General features: G+C 41.4%; 2 protein-coding genes across 2 annotated transcripts; both read left to right on the top strand.

Moving 5' to 3' along the window:
• Nucleotides 1–2,183: 2,183 nt before the first annotated feature.
• J4E78_008420 (uncharacterized protein) lies at nt 2,184–6,618 on the top strand (the record flags this gene model as incomplete). The annotated part of the gene is made up of 4 exons (XM_049369021.1): nt 2,184–2,272; nt 2,323–2,870; nt 2,922–6,333; nt 6,387–6,618. 4 exons carry the CDS (start codon nt 2,184–2,186, stop codon nt 6,616–6,618), a joined length of 4,281 nt encoding a protein of 1,426 aa, XP_049219088.1.
• A 703-nt stretch (nt 6,619–7,321) lies between these two features.
• J4E78_008419 (uncharacterized protein) lies at nt 7,322–9,358 on the top strand (the record flags this gene model as incomplete). The annotated part of the gene is made up of 1 exon (XM_049369020.1): nt 7,322–9,358. One exon carries the CDS (start codon nt 7,322–7,324, stop codon nt 9,356–9,358), a length of 2,037 nt encoding a protein of 678 aa, XP_049219087.1.
• Nucleotides 9,359–14,369: the final 5,011 nt, after the last annotated feature.

Genomic DNA, 14,369 nt, shown 5'->3' with positions numbered 1-14,369 from the left:
GAGAAAAGTATTATTATTATCTAAGCTAAGAGAAATCTAAAACGTTATTAATAATAGAATATAATAGCATATTATTAGAAACGTTTACCTAGTTACTAGAGAGGTTTAGCTTATTACTAATATAGTAGAAGTAATATTTTAGAAGTAAACCTATTAAGTGTTAGATTATTATAGATAATAGTAAAATTATTTATAATAAACCTTTTTTGCGCTACATTTTACTATAGATTACCTTATTACCTTTTTTATTATCTAGCCTATACTAATATTAAAACGTTCTAAACAATTATAATATAATAATAACTTACTTAGTATTAGTACTCTAATAATCTTACTACTACTTAACTTTACTAGTAATTATTAAAAATAATATTATAATTATTATAAACGTTTATATACTAAGTGTTCTCTTTAAACTATACTAGGCTAATAGACTTATTCTTAAGAATAGCCTTCTACCTATAATATTATTAGTAATAATTCTAGATAAGTAATTTTAGTACTTATAAATTATTTACTATGTTAAAGTAAGATAGTTTTTCTTCTTTATAAAAGCGTCTACTACTAGCACTATAGCCTTTCTTAGAGGTAGTTTTAAGCTTAGAGTCTAAATTATGCAAAATATTTTTATAGTTCTACTTAGTATCTACTACTATATTAACTTTAATAATAATTATCTATAATAATATAAAAGGTAGTTACTATTTATTAAGAATAAGATAAATTTATAGATAGCTAGTATTAATATTATTAGTAATATTTACAAAAATAGTACTTATTAGCTAAAGTAAAACTAGAGGTAAAGTAGAGTTAATTAGTTATATTATTAAAAAAGATTATATAGTAAAAGTAAGTTAGTTTAAGTAATTATAAAGAATAATTATAAGATAAAAGTAAGCTAGTTTAAGTAATTATAGTAAATAATTATATAGTAAAGATAGGCTAAAATAAAGAAATTATTAGAGATAATTAGCTACAATTATTATAGCTAATTAGTTTAAATTATTAAAGCTACTTATAGTTATAGTATAGTAGAGTAGAGAAGTAAGAAACTTAGTCTAATAGGCTGTAATAAGTACAGCAAGGGCCTCTACACGCTAGTAGCTACTAGGCCTGATTAGGCCTAGATCGCTACTAAGACTGTCAAACCCTAAGTAGAAGCGACTAGGTTGCGGTCGGCCGAGCACCAGCTAGCGACAGCCCAGTGCAGCAAAAGGTAGGCCAGACTGCGCGTGGGTAAGCGCTAGGCTAATAGAGGGTGAACTGCCGTTAGGAGTCGCATCCATAGCTTGCCACTATCGTTAATTCGCGCACCCAGGCCTCATTGCAGGCTCATTCGCTAACTGTCGGATAGTGGCACGCAGGTGCGGAAGGTGGTTGGTATTGGGATGGTGCGTTGAGGTGCACGCCGAGCCTCAGAGCAGCGTATTCGAGGCTGTTCGGATACGCCTAGACTCATGCAAACTTCTAAGTTCTGTCAAGATCTGACGTCCCACCACAGACCAGGCCCCTTCAGATTCAGTTGCCGCGTGCCTGCATTCGGCCTACCTCAATACGTCTTGGTCAGGTGCTCGGAAATTGCGCAACTGTGTGGGGTAGATTCGTGTGGGACGCATCGGTGAAGTCATCTCTATATTTGTATGGCACACCGCAACGGAGATGGAATGTGTGGGCGTATCATATCTACATTTCCGTCACTCTATTCATCTCTCGGGTAACACTGCCATCCACCTCCAAGGTCACTCATTGTTCAAGTCACCATGTTTGCCGAGGATCCGCCGACGGCCCTCCGACCTCGAATCGAGTGATCGTATACCAGGATGACGCTGCCCCGCATGTCAAACAACTTGCTTTGGCTCCGTGTGCACCTTCACCTGCACCAGCGACAGCTCGAACCGCTGCAATGGGCATGAGGCGCGTCTGTTTGTGGCTGGAACGCGGTAGCTAGCCATGCCATTGGAAGGTGGGGGTCTAGCTCCTGCCGCCAACCCCTCTGCATGACCTCATCGGCGTCGAGCTAGGTAGCTACAACAAACGCCAGCACGCCGTGCACCTCACGAGCTGTGCCCTGCTTTCTGCTACTCTAGTCCCGCGCTTGAGCTGATCCTTGACTACAACTAGAGCCTTCCAAGCTCATCCTTCCGCTGCATTGCATCCTAGCTACCTAGGCAAACAGCAACACCATGGAGAAGATCAAGAGCGTCCTTCACGGACACAAGAAGGATGACACTGTTGCCCACGATGCGCCTACATCCTCTTCCACTGCTGAGGGGTATGTGCTTACATCGCCTTGATTGCAGCCCGTGCTAATATCAATCCCAGCCAGGAACACCCAATCTACGACAGCCAAACATCCGAGCGCAAGGCACGGAATGACACTCCGGGAGAGCCAATGTACAACATAAAGACTACCAGTGGCGCTCCATACACAGACTTGGCTCACGGAAGCGGCTCAGCAGGCCTTCACGGAAGCGGTGCACATGGAACACCCACACATGTTGGTATCGATGGCCCTATTGGGACGACGGCAGCTGCGACCGGAGCTCATGACCCAATCCGGACGCAAGATTACTCGAGCACCTCGCAGCCTCTCCAAAGCGGAACCGCGACTGTTGGAGGAGCTCAACGTCCCGATGCTTACCCTCATGGCCACACCGCAGACCCGAGCGTCGCGAGCATCAAGAGCGGCGTCATTGGATTTGGCCCGGGAGCCAACCAGGGACATGCTGCCATGTCGACGCACAACCCCACTCAGGAGTATCTGGGTCAAGACCAAGTAGTTGGAGGCGGAGATCATGGAACTGCCGGAATGATCAAGGGAGCGGGAATGACCGAGGGAACAGGCGTTAACCCTGGCCAGACATATCCTCGTACGTAGATCTAATCTACTGTCCGATGCGCAAGACCTGACCAGAATGCAGAATCCAGTGCGATCGGTGGTGATTCAATAGGCGCAAGCCCTGCCTACGCGAAGGAAACCCAACCATATGAGAACACTCTACGACAGGAGAGCTACACCGCCGATACTGATCGATCTTTCCCTCTCGCGGGCGGTGTCATTTCAAAACCTCATCAAGATCCCACATCCACCCAATACCCGACTGAGCACACCTCCCCTCTCCAGAACAAAGGCATCGGCGAACTCGACTCTGGCACAACAGAGAGAGGAGTCGGTGTTCATGACAGCCCCTCTCAAGATAGTTACGGGAGGGAAGGGCTGGCTGGAGCAGCCGCGGCCGCCACTGCCATTGGCGCTTCCCAGGCGCACTCACAGCCAGAAAGGCAGCCAGAGGCACAGGGTGCTCGGAATCGAGGTCTTCATACCCGTCAGCTGTCGTACAGACACGTTGCACCGGGCGACACCACTGGAACTCCTCAGACAGGCAATGATTCGAGCCAGACGACGTCTAGTCACCATCCTGAAGCTTTGGCAGCTGCTACTGCGGCGGCCACCACTGCAGCCGCCTCGAATTCTTCCGCTCTTCCTGCATCTACTCAGGGGAATGAGCACAGATCCCGGGATGTCAACGCGGCAGAAGCTCTTCAGCCTATCGCTGGAGCTCCGATAACTGGAATGTCGAGCACTGGTGAGCGCCCAGTAAACCCCCGACTTGAGTCACATAGGCACATTCCTGGCGAATACATTGCTACACCTAGCGACGAGAAGACATTCCTCAACTACGCCCCCGTTATTCAATCCTCATCCACAGACACAAGCGCACCGATTGCGGCCGCGGAGCCTACGTCTACATTGGACCCATCTCACGTTCAGCATTCGAGCATTGACCCCACATCTACAAGCGAACCTCATGAGCTGAGACACACTGGAACACTTGGAGAGCCTCAGCCAAAGTCCGCAGATGACCACCACTACGCTCGCGATGCTGCCATTGCTGGAGGACTTGGTGCTGGCGCAGCGGGCTCAGGTGCGCATGCAGCATCGAAGACTCACGACACCCAGGACGCTGCTGGTAGCCAGCCGTTGTATGAAGAGTCTAGCCCGTACAGTAGCAAGATGCTTGACCCTCGTGTTCTAGGCGCTTCTAAGCCAGAGGAGCAGAGATTCGATGAGCAGAGATTCGATCCATCGGCCAAAACTGAGACGGCTCCTATCAGTGGTTCAGCTATTTCCGGCCCTCCTGTCTCGCACAACCCATCCGAGACCGCAGACTCACAGCATAACTATGGCCGTGATGCTGCAGTACTGGGTACAGGTGCCGTAGGAGCCGCTGGAATGCACCACATCCTTCACCAGAACGATACTCCTAGCACTGCTACCTCTGCGATTCCCGAAAACTCATCTTACACTTCTGCCACGGGATCAAATGTTGCTGCCCCTCAGCCAACCTCAAACTTTTCTAAGCCGCTCACCACTGCGAGTACCTCTGCCTCTCAACCTGTTGCGAACGATCACTTCTACGGTGCCACAGGAGCCCCTGCACCAATTTCAGATACGAGTGCACAGCAACCATCAAGTGGTCTAGGTCAGACATCTACCGCCAACGCAGTTCCTGAAAGACATCCCGAGCATCACTACGGTCGCGATGTTGGCCTTGCCGGAGCTGGTGCTGCTGCTGCCGGTGGTCTATATGCTGCAAACCGTGACAACACCGACAGCGGTCCAGCTTCAAGCACTATCGGACCTCATTCGAGCAACGCTGCCAACATCGTAGACCCTAGGGTTCAGCCAGAGCCAAGCAAACAGATACACCACAACGTCGGACCAACAGCTGAGGACCCTGCTTCGCGCACGATCGGCCCGCACAGTAGCAACATTGCCAATATCGTCGACCCAAGAGTTAAGCCTGATCCATCCAAGCAAAAGGAGCATACCACAGTTGGACCGCATCAGTCGGACACATTGAACCGCCTGGATCCCAAGGTTGACGAGAAGGCCGGCCAGCAGAGTGAGCATCACTACGGTCGGGATGCTGCTTTGGTTGGAGGTGCAGGCGCCGCCGGTTACGGTGCATACCAAGCCGGCAATGCGTACGGCGATCACAAGACGACACAGTCTGAAGCATACGAAGCTGGCACTGCTGGCACTGCTGGCACTGCGTATGGTAACCAAAGCATGACACAGCGAGCACAAGACGCTATCAATGCGTACGGCGACCACAAGATGACTCAGCCTGCCGCTTCCATGCCAGACCAGAGATACGATCCCACGGCTGCCGGTGCACGAGCTACCAACCCAGTTTCTCCAACAAGTCAATACAACTACAACGACCCCACTACCCAGAGCAATGTCAACCGCACTGATCCCAACGACCACATCAACAGGAATGTCGCGCTTGGAGGAGCAGGTCTTGCAGCTGCCGGATTGGGAGCAGGAGCTTACGCTGGATCCAAACATGACGACAACACTACTCAGCTTCCACTTCGACAGAAGCAAGACATTGCGCCTTCCGGTCAAACCGCGTACCCAACGCAAGGAATGGCACAGTCTTCCTATCCCATGCACGAGACTAGCACGAGTACATCATACCCCACCTCAGGTACCATCGCGCCTTCCGGTCAAACCGCGTACCCCACGCAGGGTATGGCACAGTCTTCCTATCCCATGCACGAGACTAGCACGGGCGCATCATACCCAACCTCTGGTACCATCGCACCACACAACACGCATACCCAGGAAATGTCATCTCAACCCTGGGGACCTGGGGCAGTTCCAGTGAATGACAATCACGATAAGCGCAACGCGGCTCTTATGGGTGGCGCCGCGGGTGCAGCGGGTTTAGGTGGTGCAGCTTACATCAATTCTCAAAACCAAGACGAACGCGAGGCGGAAGAGCGTCTGAGGAAGATTGCCCAGGATCGGGAGAAGGAACAGCATAGACTTGACAAGGAACAGCACAAGCATGACAAAGAAGTGCACAAACACGACAAGGCCGTCGCCGCGCATGAAAAAGACGAACACCGTCTGGCCAAGGAACACGAGAAGGAGCAAGCGCGTCTGGTCAAGGAACAACATCACCGTGAGAAGGAGCTTGAGAAGGAAAACGAAGGCGAAGAGAAGAAGAAGCACGGCCTGCTTGGATTCTTGCACCGCGACAAGTCCAAGAAGGAAAAGTCGACTGCCAGTCCTGAGTCCTCACCGCGCCAGTCTCGCGACTACAGTCCTAGACACTCTAGAGACTATGGCGATGATCAACCCGACTCACCACGCTGGAAGGGCAAGCACCTGCTTCACAAGGACCCACCGAAAGGTCACCCCGCCCGTGAGGCTATGGAGCACCAGCAGATGACCGAGTCGACTGGTTCGGTAGGAAAGAGGGAGCACATGGGTGTTGATGGTCCGATTGGCAACCCAACTATGATCTCGGGCGATCGGTAAGTTCATGTTCAGGGTCCCTCAAGGTTGATCAGTTCTAATATACAGACAGTGAAACTCAGCACGGCGTCTACGGTGCGCATCCTGTCTCCGATTTAGACCGCGACAACACAGTCACTGAGCCACACACTGGTCTGCCTATGAACACCGGGCACTTCGGCACCGGTGCTGGTGGAACAGATGGTAACCCTGCCATCCACGGCCTTCACGAACATTCTGGTCCGGCACCGGGTCAGAGCACTACGGATTGGGAGGCCATCAGGAAGGGCAACACACCATACTGATTTCTTGATGGAATGATGGATTATGATGATCAACGTATACGAGTAATGATTTCACGGGATGCACGTATAACTGCAATGGCTAGCTGAATACGATCTGATTAAATGTTCTTATCTTAGCGTTCTAACTGAACAATACTTGAAGTTGAGCACATTAGCGCAAGGTCGTGAATCACAGGACCCAGTTTTTACCCCAGACGCCGTGAGCCTGGTCTACTACCTTGATCTTCACCTCACGAACACGAACAACAACCGCGGCACCGGCTGAAGTCTGCATAATGATTTCTATACAGCCAGACTTAAATCTTGTGTAACGTTGCGACGGAGAAATTCTCTCCGTGATGATCTCACAGATCGCGGGGAAGAAGTGGGGCTCCTCATATGGATCCTGGCTCGGAAAGGCGCCGTCGGTTGATTCGCGATGGCCAAGATACGAAGCACGGCGAAGCTCTATGCTTTTTACAGAAATACTCCGCGGCGCGAGAGCGAATTACGGCACGGCGCTAGCAGTATGCACGGCGCACGTCACGAATGTAAATCTGGAGAAAGAACGATGGTGACGAGGATGCTCGCATTCGGATCATGGGATGCGCGGTAAACCCAATTGTAAGAGGAGGACGGACTATGTAAAGGAAGGGGATCGCTATATGCTACATGGCATGGTAGTGTTTGGGATTTCTCTGACTACAGATTCCATCTGCCCATCATGAAGCTCTATAGCTCACTCGCTTTCATACCTTTGTTCCAGCTGGGCTACGCACTCCTCGATGTCGACGCTATAGTAGACAAGCACTACGGCAACGACGCAGCATGGTACCGCGACCGCATCCCTCTTTTCGAATCGAGCGATCAGGACATTACTGATGTGTACTACTACCGATGGTCCATCTTCCGCGCTCACCAACGCGATCTTGGTGCTTACGGATACATCTCCACTGAATTCCTCGACGACGTCGGCTGGCAGACAAAGCCCTTCGCAAGTCTGAACGATGCAACAGGCTTTCACCTGTTGGAGGGACGGTGGTGTCGCGACCGCCGCTTCAAAGAAGACTACGCGACCTTCATGTACAGCGCCGACAGTAACAGCCGCCAATTCTCCGAGAGCATGGCCGCAGCAGTCTGGGCAGGCTACCTCGTCGACGGCGTAAAAGAAGACGCAATCAAGCGACTCTCCGATATGACGCGCGTATACGACGCCTGGGACGATTCCTTCGACACGTCAAAGGGGCTCTACTACGTCGAACCCATCCGCGACGCAACGGAATACACAATCTCATCCATCGACTCGTCAGGCGGCTACGACGGTTTCTTCGGCGGCGATTCCTTCCGGCCTAGCATAAATAGCTATCAATATGCCAACGCCCTCGCCATCGCCAACATGGCGTCTCTAGCCGGCTCCATGAACAGCACCGTTAATACATACACCACCCGCGCCGAAGCACTGAAGCAGCGCGTCCAGGAAGCTCTCTGGAACACAACCTTTTCCCACTTCATCGACCGCTACCAAGTCGACAACGAAAACGTAACTTACTGGGACCCGATCCGCGGCCGCGAACTCGTCGGCATGGTCCCTTGGACCCACGACCTACCCGACGATAACGCAGACTACGCGCAAGCCTGGAGCCACATTCTCGACGCCGACAAATTAAAGGGAGAAGCCGGTCTACGGACTGTAGAACCAAGTTACGAGTACTACATGCGGCAGTACCGGTACGAAGGGCCCAACCCAGAGTGTCAGTGGAATGGGCCTGTGTGGCCCTTCCAAATGACACAAGTCCTCTCCGGCCTCGCCAACTTCCTCGATCACTACGAAAAGGGCAAAGAGACGGGTATCATCAACTCAGACGACTACACGAACCTCCTCCGTCAATACGCACAGTTACACCGGAACCCCGACACAAAGATTTTGGATCTAGAAGAAGACTACTACCCGGACACCGGTCTGCCCATCGTAGGCCTCAAGCGCTCGCATCACTATTTCCACTCCGGATTCAACGACCTCGTCTTGTCCGGTCTCGTTGGAATACGACCTTCCGCCGACGACGTACTAGAAGTAGCCCCCCTGGCATCAGCCACCCAATTAACCTATTTCCGCGCCGAACGCATAATCTACCACGGCCGCGAGATCGCCGTACAATGGGACAAAGACGGCACTCACTACAGCGGCAACAACACGGGTCTAACCGTCGAAGTCGACGGCGCAATCGTCGCTACCAGCCCGACCCTCACCCGTCTTACCGTCGAGTTAGAAAGGAAGACTCCGCCAGCCATCACCCGCAAGATAGCCAAATCTATCCAACTCAACTCCACAACCCCTTACCCCCGTGCCTCAGCCTCCGTAGGTAACTCCACCCAAGCATCCACATACCCCGCGATCGACGGCCGCATCTGGTTCTACACCGAGCCGGACGCGAAGAACGGGTGGGATACACCCGTTGGTAATGGCTCTTCTGTTTGGTTTGAAATCGACTTTGGGGAGAGTGTTAGTATGAGTAGTGCTGAGCTTGCGTTTTTTGCGGATGAGGGGCAGGGGTTTGCGGCGCCGAAGGGGTATAGTGTTCAGGTGCCTGCTGGTGGAAATGGTACGGAGTGGACGGATGTCGGAGGGGCGGTGTATGGGGATGTTGTTGCGAATGGGATTACGGAGGTGGAGTGGAAGGAGGTTGAGGGAGAGAAGGTTAGGGTTGTTTTTACGCCGGAGGTGGGGAGGAAGGTTAGGATTGCTGAGTTTAAGGTGTACTAGTTGGGGAGGAAAAGGGTTTATTTTGGATCTGGGTTACGCGGAATAGCATGATGCAGTTCTGGTGCTTACAAACTTCGCGACCTCGGAGAAGTAGTCTTTAAGAGAAGAAACAGCCGGGATCCGGGTAATGCAAGCCATGTTGACTTTGCAAGCCTCTGTGTGATCCCTAGATTTGATAATGATATGCATCGAAACAAATGCCGTTATCGCCCTACTCTACAAACACATCCTGTCATTCCTACGCAATTATTGTACAAATACGTTAATATTATAGAACGCACCTCTAAATACTTCTTAAGAGCACAGCACGTAATTATACTAGTATAAATTAAGATAAGCTCTTAGAAGCTTTACTACTTAAAAAAGCTTTCTAAGTAAACTTATAATATAATAATTTATTTTTTATTTATTTTTATACTTTTAGACGTAATAGTTATAAGCTTAGCGCTTTAAGAAAATAATATAGTTTTATATTTATATACTTAAAACGTAAGGCATTTAATAAAGTATAGTAATACTAATTTTATTACTAATTTTTACGCTTTTATAAAAGCACTACTTTATTACTTATAATAAGTAACTTTATAATAATCTTTATAAAAGCTTTTATACTTACTAACTTAGTATATTAGCTTAAGTAGTTTACTTAGTTTAAATTTTATACTTTAAGTAAAGAAATTTAAGCTAATATTAACTCTAATACTAAAATAGCTACTTCTATTTAGATAAGTATTTTAACTACTCTAGAGCTAGTAGTAATTATATAGAACGCTTTAGTTAATAAGCTCTACACTAATAAGTATAATCTATCTATTATAAAGTATAAAGTATAAGTAATAGAATAGTAGTTAAAGAGCGCTTATATTAAGTATCTTTAGAACTAAGTTAATTAAACTATTAGCTTAAAGCTTCTAGCTTTTACTATACTTTCTATCTTTATAAAGAAAGAAGCTATATTATAAGTACTTATTAAATATCTTAAGTTTACGCTTTCTTTAGAGAAGAACTATACTAAGAATTTTATATACTTATAGTATAGAGTATACTTCTAAAAAGTATAATAAAAATATATTAATACTAAGCGCTAGTAATAGAAATACCTTTATATTCTAGCTTAAGCTAAAGTATATAAACTTACTAAAGTTAATAATATACTTACTATCTAGAACTATTTAGAAGTAATTAGCGTTAGACTTACTTTAGAATAGAGGCGCTTTATATAGTAGAACTTTATTAAAGCTTTTACTATTAGTAGAACTTAAGTTACTTTTAAATAAGTATTAAAAATTTTTACTATGCTAATTTAAGAGTATACTACTTACTTTAATAGTAAAGGTAGTATATTTACTATTATAGAAGTACTATAATAAGCTTTTAATAATAATAACTTATTTTAAAAGTTTAAGAAGAATTATTTATATAGATAGTACTATAAGTAGTCTATAACTATATATAAGCGTTTAGAAATAGCGCTTATAAATAAACTTCTAAAGCTTTCTAATAAAGCTAAGGCTAAGATTACTACTAAGCTTAGAAACTTAAAGTATAATAGCTTATAGAGAGCTCTTAATAAAAAGAAATAAACTACTTTATAGTAAGTATAGATTAAAAGCCTAAACTTTATTTACTTAGAGTTAATTTAGATAATACTTATTAACTTTACTTTTATTATAAGTTAGCTAAGTATTAGTAGTATATACTCTACTATAGATTTTAATATCTATCTACTCTTTATAAGTACTATCTTAGATAATAAAGTAGTAGTATATTTTATTAATAATATATCTCTACTTAAGCTAAAGACTTTTATAAGAGTATATAAATTTTATACTATAAAAGTAGAAAGCTCTTTCTTTTAGGTACTTAGATATAGTATATAAAGAATTAGAAACGCTTTAACTAGAAAAAGAGAACTATATATAAAGAACTTTATTCTAATAAGTATAGCGCTTATAAAGAGTTTTTATATTAATATTATCTTAGAAGTAGCTCTTAATAAAGCTAGACTATAGTACTTAAAGTTAGACTTAACACTTTATATAGAAACACTTACTAATAACTTTATACTAGTAAAGCTTAAGAAAGAGTATAAGCTTATATTTATTAAATATAATTCTTTAAAGTTTTACTTAACTATAATAAGTATAACTAATAACTAGCGCTTATAATAATTTTAGAAGAGTTTTTCTTAGTCTAATTTAGAGAAGCTTTAGTATATAAAAGTAGGCTACTTAGGTCTAGAAGTGCTCTAAGCTCTTATTAAGAATACGCGTAATATACGTATTAAAAGAATAAGCTAAAGTAAGTATAAGTATTACGCTATTACTTATATAAAGTAGCGTATTTCTAGATAACTATGTAAGAAAGCTCTAAAACCTTATTAGAGAATATTATAGAATCTTTTTAACTTTTCTACTAGTTATAATAAAAAGCTCTAAATTATAGTACTTAAAGATAATTATAGTAGTAAAATCTATTAATATACTCTTTAAGCTAAAACGCTTATAAAAATTATAAAAGTTTTTTATAACTTTATAAGCTTTCTTATAGCTTAGTATAAGCTTAATATTTATATTATTATCTAAGATAATAATATTATAACGCTACTTTAGAAAGGTAAGTTACGCTTTAAGATATAGGCTAAAGAGTAAAGTATTATTATAGAGTATACTTCTATTTATACTTATAAACTAAATAAAAAAGTAGAAAGAGTAGGTTAGAAGATAATTACTAAGTCTATTAAAATAAAAGTTAGTGTAAATTTTTCTAAAAAGCTCTAGCTAGATATTATAGAAGTAGTAATCTAGCTATATAATATAAGCCTATTATATACTTATAATCTCTTAGTATCTAATACTATACTTAATATATAGTATATAGAGTATAGTAAGAAGATCTATACTATTATAGCTAACTTTTACCTAGATTAGAGCACTATTTATACTTATAGCTATAGAGCTTATTTACTTAATAAAAAGTAAGTAGCTAAATAAGATAAGTGTAACTTTAAAGTTATACTAAGAGACTATATTAGATACCTAGTAGAATATAAAGTATTTAATATTTATAGAATATAAATTCTAAAGCTTAATTAAATAATTATAATAAGAAACGTAAGCTTTAATAAAGAGCTTTTCTATAAAGGTAGCGCTAAAAGTAGCTAGAAGTACTTAGTAGAAGAGCTTACGTATATTATTAATCTTTTATATAAGAATAAGCTATATAATATAGAAGAAGTATATAAAGATATCTTTAACTAGCTCTATACTATAGTAAGTAAAATATAAAACTAGTATACTTCTAAAGACTTTATCTAGAAGCTAGAAAGTAGTATATTATAGCTTACTATTAAATAAACTAGCTAGCCTAATTAATAAGTAGTATATAATATATCTTTTATATAGATAGAAAGCTTAGCTAGCTAACTACTAGAAATTTATATAGACTTTTAAAAGTATACTAGCCTATTTACTTTAGAGTAAATACTAAAGCCTAGAGCGTACTAGACTATAAGATCTAGTTAGAAGTATAATAATAGCGCCTAGAAAGTATACTAAACTAGAAAAAAGCGTCTACTAGTACTAAGTAATAAATAGCTTTCTAATATAGAGAGCTTTTATTAGAATAAGATATATAGTACTTATTAGAATAGAGTATCTTTAAGTATACTATATTTCTACGTATACTCTACGTTTAGAACTTCTCTAGAATAAAGTAAAATAGAACTACTACTTACTTCTAGACTAATACGCTAGAGGCGTAATTATAAAAAACTAATATAATTAAGCTCTAGAATTAAAGAGTAACATAAAAGCCTAGAAGTAGAAGAACTAGAAGTTTATACGCTATATAATTTATAAAATAGTATATAAGATAATAATCTTCTAAATAGTCTTCTCTAATACTTATATAGAGTAGAAAAAGACTAAAAAGAGCTTATAATAGTCTACTTAATTATAGTAGCTATAATCTTAGATAATATACTTCTATAAAAGTATAAGCTATCTAAACACGTATACTATAATTAACTATCTTAGCTTCTAAAGAAGTATAAGAATCTTAGTAATTATTTATATAGTAAGCTCTTTTATAAAGCCTATAAGAAAGAAATTAATATACTTTATAAAGTAGGTATCTAAAAGAAGATTAAGCGCTTTTTAGTATAAAAGCGTCTACTTCTACTAAAATAGATATTTATATATAAAGTTAATTAGAATAGCTACTTTATTAAGTATAAAGCTTATATAGTAGTAAGAGAAAATCTATAAGTAATTAATTCTATATACTCTATATATATAGTAACACTTATCTTACACTTTTTTAGAATAGTAATAGTAATAGTAGCTAAGTTTAACTTAGAGATTCTTTAGTTTAATATTATAGAAGTATTTCTTTATATATACTAAGAGCACTAGCTAGTTATAGTATATAATATACTAGATAGCTTTAAGAAGCCTAGTAAGTATATAAAGCTTAAGTATACTTTCTATAGACTAAAGAACTCTTTACTACTCTAGTATAAAGAGCTCTTATATATAGTAAAGAAAGTAAGTCTTATTACTTCTAAAGAAAAGCTTTATCTCTTCTTTAATAAATAAAGAAAGATTCTTTTACTTTTCTATATTAATAATATACTACTTATATATTACTATACTACTTATTAAGAAGCTTTATAAGTTACTAATATAATAAAAGTAGTATATAACTTAGAAAAGAAAGGCCTAGTTAAATAGTTTCTAGAAGTAAAAGTATTACGTAATTATACTACTTATACTATAATACTTATATATAATAAGTATTTAGATAAGATTACTAAGAAGTTTAACTTAGAAAGTACTTCTTTAAGCTCTACTATACTACTTCTAAGCTAAGAGCTTATAAAGTTAATAAGTAAAGTAGATAAGAAAATAGTTAAAGACTACTAAAAGTGTATTAAATTACTACTTTATATAGCTATTATACTATAGCTTAATATAGTATACACTACTTTAAAGCTTTTATACTTTCTTAT

Source organism: Alternaria triticimaculans, assembly GCF_023758025.1.
Source record: "Alternaria triticimaculans strain BMP 0046 chromosome Unknown scaffold_15, whole genome shotgun sequence".
Classification (NCBI taxonomy): Eukaryota; Fungi; Ascomycota; class Dothideomycetes; order Pleosporales; family Pleosporaceae; genus Alternaria; species Alternaria triticimaculans.
Note: the sequence above shows the minus strand (reverse complement) of the source record. Positions and strands in the feature narration are given on the sequence as shown.